At 44.2% G+C, this 26576-nt stretch overlaps 1 protein-coding gene across 8 annotated transcripts in view; it reads left to right on the top strand.

The window, feature by feature from the left end:
- MTOR (mechanistic target of rapamycin kinase) overlaps positions 1-26576 on the top strand; it is a 284248-nt gene that overhangs the window by 232822 nt on the left and 24850 nt on the right. For all 8 annotated transcript variants that reach the window (XM_029578927.1, XM_029578922.1, XM_029578924.1 and 5 more), the window contains 5 exons: positions 1550-1724; positions 10653-10788; positions 18129-18276; positions 23256-23378; positions 24166-24248. In XM_029578927.1, coding sequence (XP_029434787.1) covers positions 1550-1724; positions 10653-10788; positions 18129-18276; positions 23256-23378; positions 24166-24248 — 665 coding nt within the window. The remainder of the gene's footprint in view (positions 1-1549; positions 1725-10652; positions 10789-18128; positions 18277-23255; positions 23379-24165; positions 24249-26576) is intronic.

The following is a 26576-nucleotide window of genomic DNA, read 5'->3' as shown; positions in this document are numbered from 1 at the left end:
GATTTGAATAGACCGATTTCCAGTTTGGTCGTCGATTTGAAGGCTTGTTGGGATAGTCTCAGTTCTTTTTTTGCTGCTAACATTCTTCCTCCCCCTCTTTTTAGGTCTTGGGATAGAGAAGAAATCATATAATTGTATTGGTAGTTGATTAATTAAGGCAGTATCAGTGTTTTTCAGCCATGTTTCGGTAATGGCACAGATGTCCGGTTGGGTGACTAGGAGGTGGTTGTTGAGCAAGTGAGATTTTTTTGAGAGGGATTGAGAGTTGAGAAGGGTTAAGGTGATTAAAGACAGACCTAGGAATTGGGTTAAAGGGGAGATCATAATTGGAATCAGTGATCTCTTAGAGCGAAGATTGAGCATGGGTGTAATGGCTCTGTTGAGGGGTGAGCGTGGGATAATAGGGATGGGGTAGGTTTGTAGCATGTTGTCTTTTGTTGAAAAGTCTGTTTGCTGGAGGGGAGAGTGCTGGATGATTGCAGGAAGAGATGAGAGCAGGATGATCACTAGAAGAGGCAAGTGCAGGCTGATCGCTGGGAAGAGACAGGTGCAGGGTGATCGCTGGGAAGAAACCGGTGCAAGATGAGAGCTGGAGGAACCCACATTATGTGTGTTTGTTGGAAGAGAAGGTAAGCATGGAGGTTGCCGGTGGGGGGAATTGTATGTTGGTTGTATGGGTGAATGCTGGATGGTTGAAATGGAGAGGCTCATAAGGGGTTCGCTGAATGGCAGGCCTCTCCAAAAACGTGGTCCGTGCGGTGTCTTCCCCTTTCTAGGGTAGATTCTCTCTATCTCGTTCTACAGCTGCTGAGGCGACTGGAAGGTGCGTAAGGAGCGAGTAGCAAGAGAGGGTGAGAGAGGGTAACCCCGATCGGGTGGAAGCTGGGGAGGAGAAAACTGATTATAGGAAAGTTATTTTAAGTAATAATCTCGAATTCGGTGAAGCACCCAGGGGCTGCACGAAGGGGCGCACAAAGGGGCGTGCCCCTTTGTTGTGCTCCTTCAGTGCGCGACGCCGGCACGCGGCGCCTGGGAGCCTGCTAGCATTTTTAAATCTGGTGGGGTCGCTCCGGAGTGAGGTCACCGGCGCGACTTTTGAGCTAGGGCGGCGTCAGTCTGCGTTGTCGGCCGGAGGAGGGCCTGTAATCAGATTAACTGATTACATCTATTTAATTATTCTCAGTTGCTTACTTTTAAGGCAAAAACCTCAAAGCGGGTTACAACAAAATCCAAATCAATAAAATATCCTAAAAACATACCAGTAAATCCACCATCCCTCCATCTCTCAAACCCATAACAATATATCATAGAATACAGAGACCGCCACACCCCACATTCCCACTTACAGTACAACCCAATACTTCACATCTCGGATAAAAACCCATCATCACTCTCTCTTCACAAATACCTAATACAATGTTCTACCAAATAATCTGTATTTATTTATTTATTCATTTAATTTTAATTCATATTACGCTGTTTGACACTTCAAAGCAGAATACATTCAGGCACTGTAGGTAGATAAATTCTTTTGGTTTCTTGTTCACAGCTCACCTCCCTGGAATTACAGTATGTTTCTCCCAAACTTCTTATGTGTCGGGACCTAGAATTAGCTGTACCAGGAACATATGACCCTAATCAACCAATCATACGCATCCAGTCCATAGCACCTTCTTTGCAGGTCATCACTTCAAAACAGAGACCTAGAAAACTGACCCTGATGGGTAAGATGGCTATATCTTCCTATATGCTGTGGATGAAGTTTACTGTCTAAATATATATATATATATATATATATATATTTGTAAAGAAAGAGAAATACATTTCTGTTGCATCTCTGTTTAAATTATTATATTTATTATATGCTCAGTAGTTACTACTGATAGGTGCAGGCACTCAGCAAGTATAACAGACAAAACAACAAAAAGCAGAGTTGCTTACCTGTAACAAGTGTTCTCCGAGGACAGGAAGTTAGTCTTCACACATGGGTGACATCATCGGATAGAGCCCAGCACGGAGCTCTGATCTCAAAGAATCTAAAACTTTCAAACATGCCCTACTGAGCATGTGCAGCTGTAGTCATCACCCTGCCCCCTAGGAAGAGTCCCTCAGTTCATGATATAGCTCATACATGGAGAAGCCAACTCCCAGGGGATACGCATGGGTTTTATCCTGCTGTCCTCGGAGAAGACCTGTTATAGGTAAGCAACTCTGCTTTCTCTGAGGACAAGCAGGATGGTAGTCCTCACACATGGGTGATTCCCAAGCTATAGGCTGTCTGAGCAGGTCAAAGCGGGAAACCGCACAGTACTGAAAGCACCACATTTCTCTCTCTTGCCTGTGAGACAGTTAACCCACAAAGGGGTCCAGGCGAGAAAAGAGTTGAGTTCTACAAAGAGAAAACCACAGAAACGACTGAGACACCAAACCCCCATGTGTAGCAGGTGTGCCTAAGGCAGAGGAGTGACGTGAGTGCCAAAAAGGAACATACTCCGCATCATGGAAAACATTACAAGCAAGGTTTCAGATCAAGAAAGCTTGACAACAACAGCAAGTCTAGAACCTTCTGGACACAGGAAAAAGTCTAGAGATGTAAACAAGAGAAGGACTCTTGAAAGAAGACTGCACAGTTTCTTTCGTTGTTACAAGACAACCGAAAAACCAGCTGGGGTCTGAGATCTCCCCAGAATAAACTGCGGTCCACTCGCATCCGAAGGACAAGAATGCAACTGCAGAAGTGTGCCCATGTTTGGCTGATAGGCACAATGGGCAGAAAACCCAAGCCATGCTTGGAAGAATAGTCAGCAACAACGGCAAGGTCTATGACAGACCCTAAGAGCCAAAGCACCAGACATAGCTGACCAGCAGCACAGCATCAAGAGTTTCAGGGGATAAAAGGCAATCCCTAAATGGGATCACTAGCCCAAACCCCTGAGCAGGGATAGGCTTGAAGTTCACCCACACTGCACTCTGTCAAGGGCAGGGCTATCCATCCTGTCTACAAGATAGTTCAGGTAGCAGGAAGCCACTTTGGACAACCCATTGAAGTGAGAAAAGCTAAAGGCAGTACTGGCCAGAACTTGGCGAAAATATATGGAAAAGTGGTGTATCTATCCCTGCAGGTATACACTATTCCCTGTACATACCCGGATCAGTCCAGACTCCTGGGTTTTGCCCCCCCCCCTAGCAGATGGAGACAGAAGTTTAACAAACTCCACCTTATCTAGGCTGGTGCCACCTACAGTCTGGCAGTATTCTTCTGTCTCCTAGCAGGTGGAGGAGGTGCAAAACCTACAATCTGTGCTGAGGCCTAGTTTTTCAGTTCTAGATAGTATTGTTAGCTGGGAAAAAAAAAAAAAGATAAAGTTAGAATAGGGTGTAGGATCGCAGTGGTTTGCCTGCAGGTCCAGTCTCCCGCCTCCCAGGGGGTTGTGAGGTCCTAAGGGGACTGTCCCCCCTGGTTTCCGAGGCCGCTGAGGTGTGGGGTGCTTTGCCCACCTGCCAGCTTGACTTCGTCACTGGGGGTGATACCGGGGAGCCCGGCTCACTCCCCCCCAGTTGATCCAGGACCCGGAGGCTATTGGGTAACTATATTTAAAAAAAAAAAAAAAGGTTAAAATAATTTGTTTTGTGTGTTCAGTCGGGGTTTGATTCTCCTTCCCTTCTGGTTGCATTCGGGGTGCTTGCACGCCGTTTTCGCCGCTGTCCGAGCGATTTTCGGGGCCATTTTTCACTGCAGCATGCCGCGTCGGGCCACTTGTAGGGCCTGCGGTGCTGCGCGGGTGCGACTGTCTCGGGACAATTTGTGTTCCGATTGCCTCTCCGGAGGCAAGTCGACCCCAGGCAGGTCCTGGTAAGGGTCCAAACGGTGACCGGAGCATTTGGGGACTTGCAGTCTTCAGGTGCCGACCCATTCCCACGGAGCACAGGAACGGGCGCCATTTTGGGTTCTATAGGGTCAGCTTCGGTGGGAGCGGCCGCCATTTTGGCCTCGCTGGTATCCGTGGCTGCCAAGGCGCCGGCGGCGTGGGGGGAGGACGACCCCACACCGCGATTGTCACCACAATGCAGAGTCCCTGAGGGGGATGGACCTGCGAGACCCGGCTGCGCTGCCAATCCAGAGGTCCCTGAGAGGGATCAGACTGATTTATCTTCAGACTCTTCTTTTTTGTCTGATTTTGTTTTACTTATGCATAAAGTCTTCAAGGCCTACAAAGCGGGCAGGAAAAGAGCACACGGACCGGACCCCCCACTAGGGTCTGGGAAACGGGCCAAGCCCACTCAGGGCCCGGATCTCATGGAGAGGCCACGCCCTTTCAGCTTGCGGACCCCTCTGGTGGATCCGGATTCCCCTTTGGATCCGGACGACCAGCCGGGGGACCAGGACCTGCCGTCCCAACCCCCAAGGGGGGGTTAAAGGGGACGGTGACCAGCTGTCCAGAAATCTGAGAGGTGCCCATGGGGCAAACAGTGATGACCCGAAGGTGGTCCGTCTCTTTCAACGGGACGAACTGGGTCCCCTCATCCCGGCAATACTCTGGGAATTAGGGATACAGGTGCCTCAGGAAGAGCCCAGGCTTGGGGCTACAGACCCGGGGGTATTGGGCCTGAAGGGTCCTCCCTCAGCTGTTCCCTTTCATTTTTCAGCGACGGATTTGCTCTTCAAGGAATAGGATACCCCAGACTTAGGCCTCAAGGTGGCTAAAGCAATGGATAAGCTCTACCCCCTGCCAGAGGAGGCCTTGTTGCTGCTAAGGGTCCCTAAGGTAGATTCGGCTGTGGCGGCTGTCATGAAGAAGACCACCATTCCGGTTACCGGGGGGATGGCTCTTAAAGACTTACAGGACCGTAAGTTGGAGATCCAGCTTAAGAAGATATTCGAGGTCTCTGCACTAGGGATTTGTGCAGCTATCTGCAGTAATTTCTCCTTGCGAGCAGGGCTTCGTTGGGTGCAACAGCTACTAGCCAACGACTCGCTTTCCCCAGAGGAAGTGCGCCAGGTGGGACGTCTGGAAGCAGTGATTGCTTACAGTGTGGATGTCTCTTATGATTTGCTTCGCACATCGGCCAGATCCATGGTGTCGGCGGTTTCAGCGCAGCGCTTGTTGTGGCTCCGCCATTGGGCAGCGGATGTGTCCTCTAAATCACGGCTGGGTTCGTTGCTGTTTAAGGGCAAGTTGCTGTTTGGAAAGGAATTGGAGGATCTGATTGAGTCCCTAGGCGAGAACAAGGTGCATGGAATGCGGATTCTCTCCGACAATGCAACGACTGTGGCTTACATCATTTGTCAGGGCAGAACTCGTCTGGTGGCGATGGAGGCTCAACTTTTAATCAGCTGGGCGGAACAGCACCTGTACAGGATAGCAGCCTCTCACTTTGCTGGAGTGGACAATGTGCAGGCTGATTATTTCAGCTGCCACCAGTTGGATCCAGGAGAGTGGGAACTCTCCGACGAGGCTTTCAATCTCCTGTGCAACCGATGGTCCAGGCCCACGATGGAACTGTTGGCGACGTATCACAGTGCCAAAGCTCCTCAATTTTTCAGTCATCGAAGAGAGCCAGGAGTGGAAGGTGTAGACTCTCTGGTGCTTCCTTGGCCAAAGGACATTCTGTTGTACGTCTTTCCGCCGTGGCCTTTGGTCGGCAAGGTTCTACAGCGCATCGAGGCTCATTCAGGCAAGGTGATACTCGTTGCGCCAGAGTGGCTGAGGTGCCCGTGGTTTGTGTACCTTCTCAATCTGGTGGTAGACGGCCTGCTGAGATTTCATCCGTCCCCGAGTCTGCTGCAACAAGGTCCTGTTTATTTCACAGAGGTAGATCACTTTTGTCTAGCGGCATGGCTTTTGAAAGGCAGAGATTGAGAAATAAGGATTACTCGGAGGAGGTGATTACTACGCTTTTGCAGTCCCATAAAACTTCTACCTCCATAGCCTACGTCAGAGTTTGGGGTATTTTCGAGGACTGGTGCTTGAACCCACGCGGTGGAGCCGCCCAGGGCTACTATTCCAGATGTTCTGGCCTTTGTGCAGGCAGGTCTAGTAAAAGGTCTAGCCTTCAATTCCCTACGAGTTCAGGTGGCAGCCCTTGATAGTTTTCGGGGAAAGGTACAGGGCCTCGCTGTTGCGTCTCATCCAGATGTGGTTCGTTTTCTGCGTGGCGTTAAACATCTTCGTCCTCCGATTCGGAACCCCTGTCCTTCATGGAAGCTCAACCTGGTTCTCCGTGACCTTTTGTAATGCGCCTTTCGAGCCGCTGACTTGGGCGACCTTGAAAGATCTGACGTTGAAGGTCATTTTCCTCGTGGCTATCGTATCGGCACGGCGTATTTCGGAGCTACAGGCCTTATCTTGTCAGGAGCCCTTCTTAAGGATTTCTAACGAAGAAGTTTCTTTACGAATGGTGTCCTCTTTTCATTTGAATCAGACGGTGGTGCTCCCATCCTTGGCGGGCCTAGATCTTTCTACTTCTGAGTTTAGGGAGTTAAGATAGTTGGACGTCAGACGTGTGGAGATACGTTATTTGGAGGTCACGAACGGTTTCCTTCTTTCGGACCATCTGTTTGTCCTATGGAGTGGCCCCAGGAAGGGTCAGAAAGCTTCAAGAACCACCATTGCACACTGGCTGAAGGAAGCTATTGTTTCGGCTTACCTAGTTCAGGGTCGTCCGATTCTGGTCGGTCTCAGGGCTCATTCTACTAGATCGCAGGCGACTTCGTGGGCGGAATGTCAGCAGGTGCTGCCGCAGGAGATTTGTCGAGCAGCTACGTGGAAATCTCTGCACACGTTTGCTAGGCATTACTGTCTAGATGTCCGGGCCCCAGAGCCTGGTTCCTTTGGGGCCAGTGTTCTCCGAGCGGGACTCTCTCAGTCCCACCCTGGTTAGGGAAGCTTTGGTAAATCCCAGGAGTCTGGACTGATCCAGGTACGTACAGGGAAAGGAAAATTGGTCCTTACCTGATAATTTTCGTTCCTGTAGTACCACAGATCAGGCCAGAGTCCCACCCATGGGGAAATGGAGAGTCCGCTTGGCCGGTTGATGTTCATATTCTGCAGATTTATTCAATGCATTTTGATATTGTGCGCCCACCTTCAAAGGGTAGGAGAATGGGCATGTTTTTTTTCATGTTACCAGTTTTTCATTCCCTCTGCTCTACGACGGGGGGAAATTTTGGTTGTACTAGTTTACTTTTCTCTGCTTGGGTACAGTATAATACTGACAGACTCCAGGTGGCACCTCAGGGGTATAGGACAGAGGCCGTTAAAACTTCTCTGTCTCTATCTGCTAGAGGGGAGGCAAAACCCAGGAGTCTGGACTGATCCGTGGTACTACAGGAACGAAAATTAGCAGGTAAGGACCAATTTTCCTGTAACCTGCACAGAGTGGCAGTTTCTACCCTTAAGAGAAACATGGGGGTAACCTGCACGGAGCAGTAGTTACTACATTGGGAAGCTTGCTGGGCAGACTAGATGGACTATTTTGGTCTTTTTCTGCCGTCATTACTGTTACTAAGTAAGGAATTACCCACCGAGATAGAGCCATCAGCCTCCTTGGAATAACTGAAACTGAGAGCGCATCCCCCAGGGAAGAAATCCAGAAATGTTCCACCAAGAAACAGGAAGCCGAGGTGCCACAAGTGCAGATCCCTGTTGAACAGGATTTCTTCACCGGCCTGGAAACCCTAAGGATACCAGGGCAGAGTCAGTGTGATCTTGGAACAGATTGCCATGAACCTGGCTTAGGTATTAATACCTGTTGCAACCGTCGCAGCCCGACGGCTTCACTCCGCCTACCTTTCTTTTTCTGCGGTGACTCCTGCTCCCTGTGGAAGTCTGGCTGCCGCGGCGTCTGCCCACCGTCCTCTCCGGCATGGGGGGAGAAGGGGAGTTGGACCTCTACCTGCTGCAGCAAGGGGAGGTCCCAGGAAATATTTTGGTAATAGATGTGCCATTTTAAGTACACAGCAAATACAAGAGTGTAATGGAAGTGGATTTGTGCTGAGGCATAGTTGGCACAGCCTAGTAAGCGAACCCAACTGGCCCATGCCAACAGCTGGCAGACACTCCCTGGGCTGGTGAAGAGCTGGGGCTTCACCTGTAGCAGTCTTGTTTTTCGCAGGTTGAGCCCTTTGGTTCCAGGGGCTGGCAGGACTTAAGCGATGGTCCCACAGGGCAAAGATGACGAAAGAGTCTGGAGCCAGTTACAGGCCAGTTACAGGCCGAGGGTCGGGGCAGGCAGCGAGTAAGCATAGTCTGGGTCCGAAGCAATGGTCAGTGGCAGGCAGCTGGCAAGAGAGTAGTCCAGGTCCGAAGCAAAGGTCAATACCAGGAATCAGGCCAAGACGGATAGTACATGGAGGACCAGGATGGACAAGGCAAGGCAATAGAGGTAGGGCATGGTAGGAATCAGGCAAAGCAGGCAGGACACTGAGGCAAGGAAACAAGACAGGGCACAGGAGAATAGTAACACGCATTGCAAGGCAGGAGGACCTGTTGCTGAGGCAATGATGCAGAAGTTTGACCGGCTTATATGCAAAGGGAGTCCTGACAGCATTGAGAAGCACTGAGGGCCGTTTCCTGCCGTGGGGCCTTTAAAGGAAGTACTGGTTCACATGCACGCACCTAGGAAGCAGCACAGCGCACACATAGGCCAGTGTTCCTGCAATACTGCGTCTTCAGGCGGTGTCGGGCCAGGTCGGTAGTGTCCTAGCCTTGAAGAAGGCTCTCCCAGCATCGGCAGCAGCTGGGGATGAGTGCAGCCGGTCATGGGACTATCCCGCAGCCAGCCAAACATTTACAAAAAGAGGGACAGCCTTGCACCGTATCCTTTTACCTCTACTTTCTCAGGATCCCCCACAGCTATCTCCTGAAGGCTTGGAGATGTCTCCTGTGGGAAGCTGAAAGCTGGGTCTCCCTTTTCCTACATAAGAAGCTGCCATACTGGGTCAGACCAAGGGTACATCAAGCCCAGCATCCTGTTTCCAACAGTGGCCAATCCAGGCCATAAGAACCTGGCAAGTACCCAAAAACTAAGTCTATTCCATGTTACTGTTACTAGTAATAGCAGTGGCTATTTTCTAAGTCAACTTAATTAATAGCAGGTACAAGGCCTTTTGTCCTGTAGGGTAAGCCCGGGGGACAGAAGATGGCTGATTTTCAAGAGACCTCCGGAACTTGACATTCCTTGCAGAATTGGAGCCCCACCCCAAAGAGATGTTGCTGTCTGGGAGAACCCTACCTCTAGCAAGTCCCCCTTGGGACAAGGACTGTAACAGTCTTGGAAGAGGAAATTCCCTGTACGTACCCGGATCAGTCCAGACCATGGGTTGAGCCTCCTTTCCAGCAGGTGGAGACAGACCAAAACTGAAAGGGTGTCCTATATGAGGACAGAGCCTACCCTGCAGCCCTTCAGCATTTGTCTGTCTCCAGCAGATGCCAGACAACTCACCCTGCGGTTCCCTGTTAGCTTGCCCTTTTTCCCTTCGGGGTTCCTTCTTTGATTCTTTTCTCTGGGGCAAGCTCAAGCAAGTATTGTTTCAAGTCATTTCTTTGTAAAAAAAAAACAAAAACAAAAACAAAAAACTTAACTGTTTTAAATTTGTCAATTTCTTGACTGTGTTAGGGAAACAGTCCTGTCTCCCTCGCTCTTGGGGTTCCTAGGGGGGCTTGGCCCCTTTATTTGCTCAGCCTAGGTTCCCTTCCCGGTGACCTAGTTTGGGCGATACTGGTGGTGCCAGTCATTCCCCCTTAGCCTTCTGCCTTGCCCCAGGTCGTCCATTCCCCTGCAACCTTTAATAACTACAGTGAGGAAATACTTCATGGATGTTTTACAAATTCCTTCTGAAAAAGTTCCAGCTTTAACTAAATTTATGTTTATTCCGTATAAGCAGAAGGGAGATCAATCTCTTGCTCCTCCTAATGCAGTAGATGTCTAATCTGACTGCCTTTTTGGAAAATTCAATGGAAGAGGTCTCTTGACAGATCTACTCTTCTGATTTCTTTTTTATTCTCAGCAGGATTTGAGTTTAGTTATGAGGCGATATTTTTTGCATCTTAATGTTTCCTTTTATGGGGATCAAGTGCGGATTTTTCCTGACTTGGCCATATTTACTCAAGAGCAGCGTAAAGCCTTTTTGAATATGCAACAAGATGCTTTGGACATTGGTGCAAATTTTCTTCTTCGATATCCCTGCAAGTGATTCCTTAAGATGAATGCTAATATGTTTATTTTTTTCAGTCTAGATCAATTGTGGGAATTCTTCGAGGCCAAAGAAAATGCTCGCTTAACTACCCAAGAAATTTCCTAGGTTATAAATTGATGGAGTGTTAAAAAAACAAACCCGCCTTTTCCTATGTGTACTATTTTACTAATTATATTGATCTCCTCTATATGTTTCTAGTCCCCCTCCCCCCCGCCCCTACTCGACTAGTGTTCCCATTTTGGAGATAATTATGTTTCCTGTCTAGGTAAATTTTGTTTTTCTTTAATTGTTTATTTCTCCAATGTTTCTGTACAGAGTTTTTTTGCTTTGTAATATTCTTTAAAAATGCATAAATAAAAAATAAAACAAAAAAAACCTGAAAAGTAGTTGCTATTCTTGTCGTACTTTCCATGCATCAGAAGAGTCCTCCGCATTTTATTGCTGTCTGTTACAGGAAGCAATGGGCACGAGTTTATGTTCTTGCTGAAAGGCCATGAAGACCTGCGTCAGGATGAAAGGGTGATGCAACTCTTTGGACTGGTCAACACTCTGCTGGCCAATGACCCAGCATCTCTCCGGAAGAACCTTAGGTATTATGTCCATAAATAACAAGTAAATTGAACTGATATATATTGAGCCCATTTCTTGCAAAACTTCTAAAGAAAATAACATTACAAGAGCAACTTTTAAAGCCATTTCCACAGATAAAACAAGGTTTCACCTGTGGAAATGTTTTTTTCTGAAAAATGTGAATGTTCTATGCAGGTAAAATTAAATACGTCATGGAACAATGTTCGTACTTTTATCCATATATGGCGGAGGGATTCTAATGTGTAGTTTTGGTCAGAAAAACATTGTTGAAAAAGCAGGTGAAAATCTAATGCATAATTTTGCTTTTATTATTGGTGCATACCTTGTGGGATTCTGAACCAATGTGGGCAGTTTGATTATTGCACCATAAGAATAAGATTAAATAAAGATGTCATTATGAAAAATCAAGGATAATCTAAATTTTCATTGATCTAAGAAGTCTTATTTGTAGTGTGATTTAAACAAACTATTGTTTTTATTACTCTATTTCTAATGAGAAATCATGGTTAAAATTGATACTCTGAAGGCTGTGATACTGTTTATTAGACAACCGTCATAAGAGTTAGCCAACGATTGTTTTATTTGAGCTTTTGAGACAATAAAGGCTCCTCCTTCAGGTGGTTAAAAGGGATAAAAATGTTACACATCACTAAGGAGGTCACTTATTAAACTGCCTTAGGGCTTTAACAGTAGCATAGTAAATAAATGACAGCAGAAAAAGACCTCACCAAAAACCAGTACAGGAGTATTATCACCTCCTTTTTACTGCTGGTTATGCCTCACTCTATGCAGTCCTTGTCACATTGTTTCAGTGCCTTGATTAATTATCAGACAGTATCACCCCAGAGTCTCTTTCCTGGTCTGTGCACATCAGTCTTTTGTGCTCCCACCTTCTCCCCATCACATAGAGCTCCTTTGGATCTCTGCACTTCTTGGCATTGAATCCCAGCTGTCAAAACTTTGACCGCTCTTCAACCTTTCTTAGATCACTTTTCATTTTCTCTACTCCTTCAGGTGTATCCACTCCAGATCTTAGTGTCATCCACAAAAAGACAAATTTTTCCTTCTAATCCTTCTGCTATATCTCTCAAAAAGATATTGAATGGAACTGGCCTCAAAACCAATCTTTGAAGCACTCCACTTATCAACATTCTCTCCTCAAGGTTGGTTCCATTTTCCACCACTCACTTTTATCAATGTGTAATCAATTCCACCAACTTAGGAACCACAACCAGGCTTTTCGTTTTGTTCATGAGCCTCCTATATGGGACCATATCAAAAGCTTTGCTCATCCTTGATCTAATTCTTTAGTTGCCCAATCAAGTTGACTATCTTTTTTTTCAGCAGCGGCTCCATTAATTTTCCCACCACCAAAGTAATTCTAACTGGCCTGTAGTTTCCGGCCTCCTCCTTGCTAACACTTCTGTGAAGCACGACCACCACTGCCCTTCTCCAGTCTTGTGGCATCAAGCCAGTCTCCAAGGATCTATTGAACAAGTCTTTCTGTATACCCGTCAGCACCTTTCCCTTCATATCCTAGGATGTATCTTATCAAACCCCATAGCCTTGTCCATCTTCAGTTTTGCTAGTTCCACCCACACACTGTCTTCTGTAAATGGGGTTATATCTACCTTATTCCCATCCATATTCTTGCCTACCAGCAACGGTTCTCCTCCAAGGTATTCTTTAGTAAACACACAGTTTAATTAGTAGTTTAAATATTTCTGCTTTATCGTCTTTCTCAGTGACCTTTGCCTCTTTTCAATCTTACAATACTGCCTGTGACCTTCCTCCTTTCTCCGATATAACTGAAAAATGTTTTGTCTTCTCACTTTAGCTTTTTGGCGATCATTTCTTCCATTTGAGCTTTTGCCATCCTCATTTCTTTCCTCGTCTCTTTCAGTTTCACCAGATATTCTTCCCTATGTTCCTCTTTTTGAGTTCCTTTGCACTTTTTGAATGCTGATCTTTTTGCCTTTATTTTTTCAGCCACTTGTTTGGAGAACTGTATGTGTTTCCTTTTTCTCTTACTTTTATTAACTTTTCTTACATAAAGGTTTTTTCGCTTTTATTATAGCTCCTTTTAAGAAAGAACATAGCAAATTGCCATACTGGGTCAGACCAAGGGTCCATCAAGCCCAGCATCCTGTTTCCAACAGTGGCCAATCCAGGCCATAAGAACCTGGCAAGTACCCAAACACTAAGAAGATCCCATGCTACTGATGCAATTAATAGCAGTGGCTATTCCCTAAGTAAACTTGATTAATAGCAGTTAATGGACTTCTCCTCCAAGAACTTATCCAAACCTTTTTTAAACCCAGCTACACTAACCACCTCCTCTGGCAACAAATTCCAGAGCTTTATTGTGCGTTGAGTGAAAAAGAACGTTCTCCAATTAGGTTGCTAACTTCATGGAGTGCTCCCTAGTCGTCCTAGTAGCCAAACAAGTAAATAACCGATTCACATTTACCTGTTCTAGACTTCTCATGATTTTAAAGACCTCTATCATATCCTCCCCCCCAGCCGTCTCTTCTCCAAGCTGAACAGCCCTAACCTCTTTAGCCTTTCCTCATAGGGGAGCTGTTCCATCCCCTTTATCATTTTGGTCGCCCTTCTCTGTACCTTCTCCATCGGAACTATATCTTTTTTGAGATGTGATCAGAATTGTACACAATACTCATGGTGCGGTCTCATGGAGCGATACAGAGGCATTATGACATTTTCTGTTTTATTTTAATCTGGACTATTATTCTATTTCTCCCATTTTGACAAAGTTTGTATTTTTGAAATTCAGGACTTTGATCTTTGTTTGACTTCTGTCTGTCTTAGCTATGTGGTAAGTGCCTCAAAGCTGTGATAACACGGAATATTTCAAATACTGTGCATTATCTTCCTCCCAATCAATCTGGAGCAATGCAAGTATTAAAATGAGTCATTTGCATGTAAATCAAATAATGCAATTTGCCTCTAAATTTGAAAGCCACATTTTTTATTGAAAGTTAGCTTCACCTGCATGTGTACCTGGTTTGGGCATTTTGGACTGTGAGCAGTGAAAATAGAAACTTAGAGCCAACAGCTGAAGAGAAAAGTGTTTTATTAAATGCTATAATATAAATATTAAATGGAGAGGCAGGGTATCACACAAGGTACCAGCATAAACTCCGTCTCAAATGATTTTACTGATAGAAACATAGAAATGAAGGCAGAAAAGGACCCAAACGGGCCATCCAGTCTGCCCAGCAAGCCTATGGTAGTATCTATTGTGCCATACAAGTCACCCCATACTTATCAGTTTCCCAGACCATCAAAGTCAGGGCCCTTGTTGGTTGCTGTTTTGGGTCCAATTCCCTGTTACCTCTTGCTGTTGAAGCAGAGAGCAGTGTTGGAGTTGCATCAAAAGTATCAGGCTTATTGGTTAAGGGTAGTAACTGCCACATCAGCAAGTTAGCCCATGCTTATTTGTTTTCCCAGACTGTAAATTCATGTCTTTGTTGGTTGCTGTCTGAATCTAATTCCCCTTTTCCTCTATTTCCCCTGCCTTGAAGCAGAGAGCAATGATGGAGTTGCATCAACAGTATGAAGGCTTATTGGTTAAGTGTAATAACTGCCACACCAGCAAGTTACCTCTATGCACTCTTTTCTTCATTCCCATTCTCTAGCCTTTAGGGATCCACAGTGTTTATCCCATACCCCTTTGAAATCATTCATAGTTGTTGTCTTAACCACCTCCTCCAGAAGGGCATTCCAGGCATCCACCACCCTCTCTGTGAAGAAATATTTTCTGACATTGATTCTGAGTCGTCCTCCCTGGAGTTTCATTTTGTGACCCCTAGGTTCTATTGATTTCTTTCCAATGTAAAAAGTTTGTCCTTGATTGTGCATCATTAAAATCTTTTAGGTATCTGAAGGTCTTTGCCATATCTCCCCTGCACCTCCTCTCCTCCAGGGTATACATAGTTAGGTCCTTCAACCTCTCATCATAAGTCATTTGATGAAGACAACCCACCATTTTGGTCGCCCTGCTCTGGACTTGCCTACATCTGTCTCTGTCCCTTTTGAGATATGGTCTCCAGAACTGAACCACAGTACTCCAGGTGAGGCCTCACCAAGATCCTATACAAGGGGATTATCGCCTCCTTTTCGTTACTTGTTATTCCTCTCTCAATGCAGCCCAGCATTCTTCTGGCTTTAGCTATTGCCTTGTCACATTGCTTCACTGTCTTCAGATCGCAAGACACTATCACCCAAGGTCTCTCTCTTGCTCCGGGCACAACAGCCCTTCACCCCCCATCACATACAGCTCTTTTGGATTACCACAACCCAGATGCATGATTCTGCACTTCTTGGCATTGAATCCCAGCTGCCATATCTTCGACCATCGTTCAAGCTTCCTTAAATTACATCTCATTCTCTCTACTCCTTCGGTGTGTCCACTCTGTTGCAGATATTAGTATCATCCACAAATAGACAAACTTTACCTTCTATCCCTTCCACAGTGTCGCTCACAAAGATATTGAACAGAACCTGTCCCAACACCGATCCCTGTGGAACTCCACTTAACATGGTATTCTCTTCAGAGTAAGTTCCATTTACCATCACATGCTGCCTTCTATCTGTCAACCAGTTTGTAATCCATGCCACCACCTTGGCGCTCACTCCCAAGCTTCTCGTTTTGTTCATGAGTCTTCTAAGTGTGACCATATCAAAAGCTTTACTAAAATCCAAGTAAATCACATTGAGTGCTCTTCCCTGATCCAATTCTCTAGTCACCCAATCAAAAAAATCAATCAGATTCGTCTGAGAGGATCTTCCCCTGGTGAATCCAATCTGCCTTGGATTGAGCAACCAACCGGATTGTAGATAGTTCATATCCTTTCCTTCAGCAGAGTCTCCATTAATTTTCCCACCACCAAGATGAGACTAACCAGCCAGTAGTTTCCAGCCTCCTCTCTGCTCCCACTCTTGTGAAGCAGGACCATCACTGCTCTTTTCCAATCACTCGGCACCACTCTCATTTCCAGGGATCTACTGAACAGGTCTCGCAGCGGACCTGCCAGCACATCTCTGAGCTCCCTCAGTATCCTGGGATGAACCTCATCAGGCCCCATGGCTTTGTCCACTTTGTTTTCCTAGCTCTTTCCATATATTCTCTTCTGTAAACAGCGTTTTGTCTACTCTACCCCCATCCACAGTCTTGTTAACTAGCGACTGTCCTTCTCTAGGGTCTTTTTTAGTGAATACCGAACTGAAGTATTTGTTTAATATTTCCGCCATTTCTTCATCTCTCTCTACACATTGATCCTTGTCATCTCTTTGAACCTTTCTCTTAAATATTTGAAGAATGTTTTGTAACCTCGCTTTTCCTCTTTGTCAATCCTTTCTTCCTCTTGACTTTTTGCTTTCTTGATTACTTTTTTCGTCTCCCTCAGTTTCACCAGGTATTCTTCCTTGTGTTCCTTTTTTTGGGATCCTTTAGAGAGATAGGGGTAACAAAGCATTATATAGAATTTACAGCTCTATATTTCCAATCCATAAACTAGGTTACATAATCATCAAAATTTCTATGATTGGCTTTCTAATATAAACAAATAATCTGAATGGCCATATAGTAATTTAATTCTCATCTCATAAGTAAATGTTTTTTGGGAATTTTGCAGCATTAGCGGCCTTGTGTCTAAGAATGTTTGTTTGTTATAACTTTAGATGGATTGTCAACTGGCCTTGTCCTTGTTTTAGATATGTTTCTATGACCCTATTGTCCAGTTTTTTCTGCAATTTTATCTAGCTTATAGCATCTTACTGTCTAAGAAAAAAAAGCACAAGGTTATAGCACAAATGTCATATTACAATGTTATACTTGTTAAAGGCTGCCTATGATCAAAATCAAAAACTTAGGAGAACAGGAATAATGACTTCTTGTGTGACATGTCAAAAAGTGTTTCACTGTAACTAAGGGCCTATGAGCACCCACATCAATGATGGCATGGGGAATACAAAGCCCACTCTCTGCACAGTATGCGGCCTTAGTACAGTGGCACGATGCAGGTAAGGAGCCTTTCAGCATGGCTTCCGTGACTGGCAGCGCTTTTTTTTTTTTTTTTTTGCCGGGTTGCAGGTCATGGTTGGGGTACTGGTGGCCATTTTAAAATTGCATGAAAATCACAGGCGCTGGTCAGTTGGTGCTGTTTGAGGTGTCCCTTTATTAATTTCTTGGGGAGCATGTGTCATTCATTGGCGAGCCTGAGAGCAGCACAAGCATCTAGTCTGAGAAAAGTGGATATTGCTGGGATTGCTGTGAAGCTCAGTACCGCCATTGTAGGGTGATCACTGGCTGAGACTCTGGTTTCAGAGGGGGCTCTGGAATCCATTTTATTGCAGTGGTGGGCATGGCCCTGAGCCCGGAAAGGCAAGTCTTAAATACGCAGTACTTCCTAAATCCACTGCAGTTGCCTGAACCCAGAGGCACATTTTGGGATTTTGCAGTGGTTCCAATAGGGCAGTCTTGATCCATACTGGATGCTTTTTCCTGGCCCTGGGCAACAATTTTGCAGGAAACTGCCAAAGTCTGCAAGCGTTTATAGGACCAGGATACAGGTGCAGGATCTGCGTCTGATCCTTAATGCCCCTGGATTCAAATGGAGCCTAAGGTAATATATATGTATGGGCTAGCATGGAGGAGGAAATGAGTCTTCAGCTTCAGAGATTTCTCTTCAATGGGCCCTCAGTCCTGAAGGGCAAATTGTGGATTCTGTGGCTGCTGCACTGCTGGGGGTCCTGAAAACCTGACTGATTAGGTGTGTCCTGAAGCTGGGTTGAGAAGCACTGCTGTATACATTAGGAGCATGAGAAGGATCTCCTTCCATTTAATGTCTTTCCCATGTGGGTTCTGATAGGTGGTACGTAGCGGGGATGTGTGCAAGTAGAAAGATGTTTCACTATGCAATGAACATATCTGAGACCCATATCTGAAGAGAGTTCCTAAAGTAGAGACCACTGCACTGAGAGACTGGGCTTCAGTTGTGTATGTATTTTATGTGTATCGCCTAGGCCTTTTAGTGTTAGGCGATTAATAAATTTTAATAAATGAAATGAACTGTGCTGCAGATGATTCTTCTGCTCCAGACCCCGAGAACTGATCATCTGATTATGTAGCTGGATCACAGATGTATTAGTAAAATCTTTTTCTGTTTGTAATCCAACTTTTGTTTTCACTTACTTGCTTTAGATCTATGCTGTAGATTATTCATTTAAATATTAATATGGAAATGTCTCGTAGTATACTTTACCTAGGACTGTAAAACAGATTAACGGATTAACCAGTTTTTATTTTGTCATTTAGCATCCAGCGATATGCTGTCATACCACTGTCTACGAACTCTGGTCTGATCGGCTGGGTCCCACACTGTGACACACTGCATGCTCTGATCAGAGACTATCGAGAGAAAAAGAAGATCCTTCTCAATATTGAGCATCGGATTATGCTAAGAGTAAGAGGCAAAGATCTGGCTCCTTTGTATTTTCAGCACTTGCCACCTAAGCCACTGGAACTAATCTGGTTCAGTTTATTAAATCTTTTTATTTGTTCCATGAAATCAGTAACATTTCACTAAATATACGTTTTTTCAGTGGAGGAATATTAAGCAGAGCTAGTGAAATTACTCACAGGGATCATGCCCCAGTGCATCATTAGATATAAAGGCTTCTATCTGAAGAAGGGATCTGTGGTCTCTGAAGCTCAGGTGCATACCAAAACAAAAATGAGACCCAGGAATGAGATCAAAAAAGAAACAATACAGTTAAAAGTAGTGGAAGCCATGAAAAATGTTATGTAGAGTTGACAAGTCCTTTCTCATTCTGCAGACACCCCCGGATCACTGCTTGTACTGCAGCCTCCCACCAGACAGACACAAAGAGAGCAATTTCTTTATTTACTCAATTCTAACTTAACACATTAGAACAGTAACACATAGCTAGAGATCAACAGATATAGAAGCCTAACAATACTAGTCTGAAGGAGAAGATGGGCAGAAGGACTCAAATTGAAATAAATTAATAATAGGACTAAACTTGAAAAATTACACATCTCAAAAGAACAGTAAGTTGTAGCAACTAAACTTGAAAAAAACAATATGACTTAAACCTCACAAACCTGCTTCATTTTTTTGAAGGGGTTAATAAACATGTGGATAAAGGTGAACCGGTAGATATAGTATACTTGGATTTTTAGAAGGCGTTTGACAAAGTCCCTCATGAGAGGCTTCTACGAAAACTAAAAAGTAATGGGATAGGAGGCGATGTCCTTTCGTGGATTACAAACTGGTTAAAAGACAAGAAACAGAGAGTAGGATTAAATGGACAATTTTTGCAGTGGAAAAGGGTAAACAGTGGAGTGCCTCAGGGATCTGTACTTGGACCGGTGCTTTTCAATATATTTATAAATGATCTGGAAAGGAATACGATGAGTGAGGTTATCAAATTTGCGGATGATATAAAATTATTCAGAGTAGTTAAATCACAAGCAGATTATGATAAATTGCAGGAGGACCTTGCGAGACTGGAAGATTGAGCATCAAATGGCAGATTAAATTTAATGTGGATAAGTGCAAGGTGATGCATATAGGGAAAAATAACCCTTGCTGTAGTTACACGATGTTGGGTTACATATTAGGAGCTACCACCCAGGAAAAAGATCTAGGCATCATAGTGGATAACACATTGAAATCGTCGGTTCAGTGTGCTGCAGCAGTCAAAAAAGCAAACAGAATGTTGGGAATTATAAGAAAGGGAATGGTTAATAAAACGGAAAATGTCATAATGCCTCTGTATCGCTCCATGGTGAGACCGCACCTTGAATACTGTGTACAATTCTGGTCGCCGCATCTCAAAAAAGATATAGTTGCGATGGAGAAGGTACAGAGAAGGACGATCGAAATGATAAAAGAGAAGGAGGGCTGTTCAGCTTGGAGAAGAGATGGTTGAGGGGGATATGATAGAGATTCTATAAAATGAAAGGGCTTGAGTGGGTAAATGTAAATCGGTTATTTACTCTTTCAGATAGTACAAGGATTAGGAAGCACTGTATGAAGTTAGCAAATAACACATTTAAAACAAATTAAAGAATATTCTGTTTTCACTCAATACACAATTAAGCTCTGGAATTCATTGCCAGGGGATGTGGTTAAGACAGTTATTGTGGCTGAGTTTAAAAAAGGCTTGGACAATTTCCTGGAGGAAAGTCCATAAACTATTAATTTGATTTAGGGAATAGCCACTGCTTATTACTGGCATTAGGAGCATGAGATCTATAGGAAAATTGGTTTTTACCTGCTAATTTTCATTCCTATAGTACCACAGATCAGTCCAGACTCCTGGGATGTACCAAAGCTTCCCTAAAATGGGGTAGGACTGCAAAAGTCCCACTCGAAGTACACGCTCATCAAAACCCATGGCCCCAGGGGCCTGGAGTGTGTAATAATTTCCAAGTAGCCGCCTTACAGATCTCCTGCAGCGAAACCTGTTGACACTCGGAGCAGGAAGTCAACTGGGAACGGGTAGAATGCGCCGTTATCCCCTCCGGGACTGGGCGACCCTGACAAATATATGTTGAGCCAATTTGCCTCCTTCAGCCATTTTTCAATTGTAGCCTTAGGCGCTTTTTGACCCTTTTTGCACCACCCCAAAGCACAAAAAGATGATCTGACAAACGGAAGCCGTTCGTGAACTTCAGGTAACGAAGCAACACATGCTTCACGTCCAAAAGATGCAACTCTTTTGACTGGGACACCAATGAATCTAACACCGAAAAGGACGGGAGCTTCATTGATTGATTTATATGAAATGACGATACTACCCTTGGCAGAAAGGAAGGAACAGGTCATAAAGAAATTCCCAAATATGAAATTCTCTAAAAGGGCTCCCTACACGACAAGGCATGAAGCTCCAAGATTCGTCAAGCTGAACAAATAGCCACCAAGAAAACCACCTTCAACGTGAGATCTTTTATGGTCGCTCACCTTATGGGCTCAAATGGGGCTGCACACATGCTCTTCAGGACTACGTTAAGGCTCTAAGAAGGACATGGTTTCTGAACCAGAGGACACAAATGCTTGGCCCCCAGAGAAAATTGACCACATCCAGATGGGTAGCTAGCAAAAATCCTCTCACTTCACCTCAAAGACATCCTAAGGCCGCCACCTGGACCTGGAGGTAATTAAAGAATAACCCTTTAGCCAGACCATTTTGCAGAAAGGCAAGAAGCTGAGCAACGGATGTTCGCCTAGAATCCACCCCTTGCTCCATGCACCAGGACTCAAAGACTCTCCAGTCCCTCACATATGCTAAGGAGGTAGAGGTCTTTCTAGACTGTAAGAGAGTAGAGAGAACTCCCTCAGAGTAACCCTTTTTTCTTAAATGCTGCTGCTCAAAAACCAGGCCGCTAGACAAAAGCAATGCGCCTGATCTGAAAATATGGGCCCCTGATGCAAGAGATTCAGTAGATGAGCTAATCTCAATGGGGCGCCTACTGCTAGGTTGATTAAGTCTGCGAACCACAGATGTCTCTGTCACTCTGGCGCCTGGATTCCTTCTATGCGCCGCAAGACCTTGCCCACCAGCAGCCAAGGCGGAAACACGTAGAGCAGGATGTCAGACGGCCAAGGAAGCACCAAGGCATCCACTCCTTCAGCTCCTCATTCCCATCTTTGGCTGAAGAATCGTGGAGCCTTGGCATTGCGATAAGTTGCCATTAGATCCATGCATGGTGAACCCCGCCTGCGTCAAATTAGGAACATTGCTTCCTCTGACAGTTCCCACTCTCTGGGATCCAGTTGTTGCTGGCTTAGAAAATCTGCCTGCACATTGTCTATGCCTGCTATATGAGAGGCTGTTAGCAACGCTAGATGCTGCTCTGTCCAGCGGATCAGTTCTTGAGCTTCCTGAACCACCGCTTGACTCTTAGTGCTCTCTTGCCGATTGATGTACGCCACCGTTGTCACGTTGTCTGACAACATTCTCACCGGCTTTCCCCTCACCAGGGGAAGAAAGGCTTGTAGGGCCAAGCACACAGCTCTCGCCTCTAGACAATTGATGGACTATAGCGCCTCCTCTGGCAACCATTGACCATGAATGGACTGGTTCTGATGCATGGCTCCCCAACTGGTATTGCTCTTTTACAATGTAATAGGCAAGTTACTCTTCCATTAGTTAGTACATATTTGCAAGTACCAGCTTCTGTGGCTGTGGTGAGATTGTTGCTGGAGATTTGATAAATCTGAACAGCAGCAGTAGTCAAAAAGGAAAATAGAATGTTAGGAATGACCCGTTTTTTGATGTCTTGTATATCATTTGAATAAGTACTACATATCTTTTGTTGCCTCCTCTTTGATTGTGGAGCTCTGATCTTGGAGGATTTTCTTTGTTGAAGTATAATTTTTAAATTTTTTTGTTTGTACTTTTTGGAAAACCTCTGGGAATATGTTTGCATATATTAAAACTTAATAAAGAAAAAGTTAAAAAAGATTATGAATGATCCAAAAAAGAAATGGAGAATAAAACCGAAAATATATTGCCTCTGTACTGAGCCATGCATGCAGTTCTGGTTGCTCCATCTCAGAAAGACAAAGCAGAGCTAGCAAAAGTGCAGAGGATAAAGGGGATGAGGAGAGTTTAGGGCCCTTCAGATTGGGAAACAGACAATTGATAAAAATTTATAAAATTATGAGTGTGATGAAACAGAATGGTTAATTTTATCCTTTCAAATAATTTTAAAACAAGGGAACACTTAATGAAATTAGCAACCAGCAAACTTAAAACAAATTGTAGAAAATACTTTTTCACTCAGCTCACAAGCTGTGTAATCTGTTGCCAGAGGACATGGTCAAGGTGACGAGCATATGCACAAGTTCTGGAATAAAAGTTCATAACGCATTATTAGCCAGGAAGACTAGAGAAAGCTATTGCTATCTCTGGGAGCAAATTAAGGTTTTGGATGGAAGTCTGTTAGTGGTATTGTTTCTGTGCTCTGCAAAAAATGTGTCATTAGTATATGTATTATGTATGTTTTTTTATTTGATTGATGTATTTACAATGCATGTTCATTTTGTAAACCGCTTGCCAACCTTTTTTCAGTCAGGGAAACAGTCAATAAGAAATTTTAAATCAATAAAAAGAAATAATCTGCTTTTTGGAATCTGCCAGGTACTTGTGGGTAACTTGATTATGATTGCTGATTTTTTTTTAGATAATTGACTCATATTTTATTGTGCTTATATTATATTTTATAATTGATTTAATGCTGTGTTTTGTCATCCACTTATCACGGGTTTTCATTATAAGCATACAATAAATACTTTAAATATGGAATGAGCATAGTTGGAGACAGGATGCTGGGCTCGATGGATTTGGGTCTGAACCAGCATGAAACATCATCTGTTCTTATTTGTCCGCCTTTCTTTCTATTTTCATGCAGATGGCTCCTGACTATGACCACCTAACTTTAATGCAGAAAGTGGAGGTCTTTGAACATGCTGTTAATAACACAGCTGGCGATGACCTTTCCAAACTCCTGTGGCTGAAGAGCCCCAGCTCTGAGGTACATCTAGCTTTATCCACCAGTGCTTACACACAGATAGGGCTGTGCTCAGCTGATTTTTACATTTCACATATGAGATTATATACAATTGGAATGTGATATTTTTCATTGCAGTGCAATACAAGCTTACATGGTGGCTTAAATTAAGAATCATTGTTCCAGGACAACGTGCTTCGGCACCCTTATATTGATACTTTAAACTCCCAGTTTCAGAGTTGCAGACACCACTGAGAATGCAGCAAAGAGCCCAGTTATTATCTCCTACACTTCCCAATTTTGAATCCACCACAGTAAGTGTAGAGAGAGCTGAGGCCTTGCCTGGGTATCATCCTCCACACCTTCCAAGTCTGAACCCACAGCAGGAACATAGGGAAAGCCCAGCTACTTTCTCCAACCTTCATCTCCTACATCTTTCAACTCTTATTGCAGCACACACAGGAGGGCAGCTTGGGACTGTAGAGAGGTTTTCATTTGTTGGCTGTTTTGGTTGTATTTTGATACATTATTTTTTATGTATGTAGATTATTTTTGCTATCTTATAAGCTGCTTTTGGGTCTTTTTTGGTAGAAAGTGGTATATAAATTTAAAATGTAATACATCATTTATCTTTATCAACATATTTAAATTTTGAGTAAATTATAGATTAAAATCTCCAATAGTTTCACAGATATTTTAATGCTGTGGCTAGTGACTCTCCCCTAGGAAAGCTGTTTGTTAAATCAACTGAAAGGATAGTGAAGTGAATGGCTTAAGATCTTGACTGATGTGTTGTGTATTCTGTATTCAGGTTTGGTTTGACAGAAGAACGAATTACACTCGCTCTCTAGCTGTGATGTCCATGGTTGGGTACATCTTAGGCCTAGGAGACAGGTAAGAGAATTATCTTTATTTAAGGTAAATAAATCAAACTGACAATGGTTCCATACAGTTAGAAATCTTTTTCTTCTCTTCACGTGTACTTCCATATTTATAGCCACGGTCTATAATGCAAATGTATTATCGATCTAAACTGGCAGCAGGCCTGTCAAGGAGGGGGAAAGGGGATAAAGAGGATACAATTTTACCAGAACCTCAAAATGACAGGTGTAAATATAGAAAAATAAAGGCTATATAAATAACATTACTCAGATTTGTGTAATCAGTACAAATTAAATATTAAAAGAAAATACTGTTCCCTGTACGTACCCGGATCAGTCCAGACCGTGGGGTTGAGCCTCCTGTCCAGCAGGTGGAGACAGACTAAAACTGAAAGGGTGTCCTATATGAGGACAGAGCCTACCCTGCAGCCCTTCAGTATTTGTCTGTCTCCAGCAGATGCCAGGCAGCTGAACCTACGGTTCCCCTTCTTCTTCTTCCCTTAGTTTCCCTGAGGGGATCTTCTTTCCTTTTGGGTCTGGATCAAGGAAGTACTTAATTCTTGTTTAAAAAAAAAGAGGACGTTGAAAGTTTTCTTCTTTTTCCTCTCACAGAGACAGTGGGAGCCTAGGGGGGGACTTCCCTCCCCTTTCTTTATCCTAGTCCCCCCATTGTCTAGCTGTCCACTGTAGAACAGTACCCTCTAGGGCAGTGGTTCTCAACCTTTTTTCGGTCGGGACACACCTCACAGATGGTTCTCACATGCGTGACACTGAACATGTGACCATCACCAGGCTCAATGTAAACAAACACACTGCATTCCAGGGGAATCCCCTCGACCCCAACAATGGGTGCAGAGCAGAACTAGTACATTCCCCGTTCAATTTACCATACAAAAAAAGATATTTCAGGTGACATCTCAATAACATCAACATAAACACGCTCTCCTACCAGGCGCAATAACCCTCCTTATGAAAAACAGTAATTTACCACCAATGCATGTTCTATTGAGAAAACACAACAAATAATATTGATACAAATGCCTACATGCTAGTAAAATGCTTCACCTCGGTCACACATACAGAATCAACCTTCACCAAGTACAGAAAGACCACAAATTACAAATATAGAAACAGAAACTGGAATGGAAATCCAAAAAAGCCACTCTGCATTCTGTGCAAAACAAAAATATAACACCTATCAGACTTCCAGGATCTGAAATAATGTTCACAAATTAACGTGCACAAAGTTACACCTGCATTATGGAACTCAAACAGTAGTAACCCTACCTATGAAAGGCAGCACTGCAAAAATACACCAGGCCCTAAACACCAATACACCTCCTATTAGGAAACAGAACAAGCCAAGCTGCTATAGATCCCTACCAAGAAACTGCAAGCTCGCAGAACACCCTTAGCTGGGTCACACATGCAGAAAACAGACAGACCCTCACCAAATACAGAATAAAGTGACCATAAAGCTAATGTTTTTGTTTTTGCATTGTTGCACTGCATACAGAGTTTGGCTTCTTGCTGTTTCCAGTTCAGTTTTTGTCTCCACATTTCTATTTATACATTCCCCGAGAAATATAAAATAATTCTAAAACTAGAATATAATAAATGTTTCAAAACAACTGATAAATGGAATAACATCCAATCAGTAAACATTTTCAAAATTATTAAAAATTCTCCAAACACCAATAAACTATTTCTAACAGCAGACACATCACAAAATACCTAATAATTATAATGGCAGTCAATCAAGAAAGATAAACTTAAAAAGCCACCTTTACTTACCCTCATATTCCTTTCCATTGTAGGCTAATAGCACATACCAGAAGCAGCAAGGGCTGCTGAAGCTGTGTCCTCATGTTCTTCTTCCTTAGGGCCCATGACTAGTCTATCTCACACACACACACATACACACCAATCACCTGCCTGATCAATCTCTCTTTCTCTCTCTCTCACACACACACACCAGTCACCTGCCTGACCAATCTCTCTCTCTCTCTCTCACACACACACACCAGTCACCTGCCTGATCAATCTCTCTTTCTCCATCTTCGGAAGGGGGTGTCACTTCAGACGCCGCAGTGGATAGTGGTAACAACGGACGCCAGCCTCTCCAGCTGGGGAGCTGTGTTCCAGACCCAGTCTACTCAGGAGTATTGGTCTCCGGTCCAATCTCGCTGGCACATCAATCAATTGGAAGCTCGAGCGGTTCGCCTGGCTCTCAAGGCTTTCCTTCCCCTACTCCATCACAAGGCGGTGCGGGTCCTATCGGACAACTCTACCACGGTAGCCTACATCAATCGACAGGGGGGCACCAGGGGTCGCCTAGTCA

The sequence above is a fragment of the Rhinatrema bivittatum genome, chromosome 15 (genome assembly GCF_901001135.1).
Source record: "Rhinatrema bivittatum chromosome 15, aRhiBiv1.1, whole genome shotgun sequence".
NCBI lineage: Eukaryota > Metazoa > Chordata > Amphibia > Gymnophiona > Rhinatrematidae > Rhinatrema > Rhinatrema bivittatum.
This window is presented reverse-complemented; position numbering and strand designations above follow the sequence as displayed.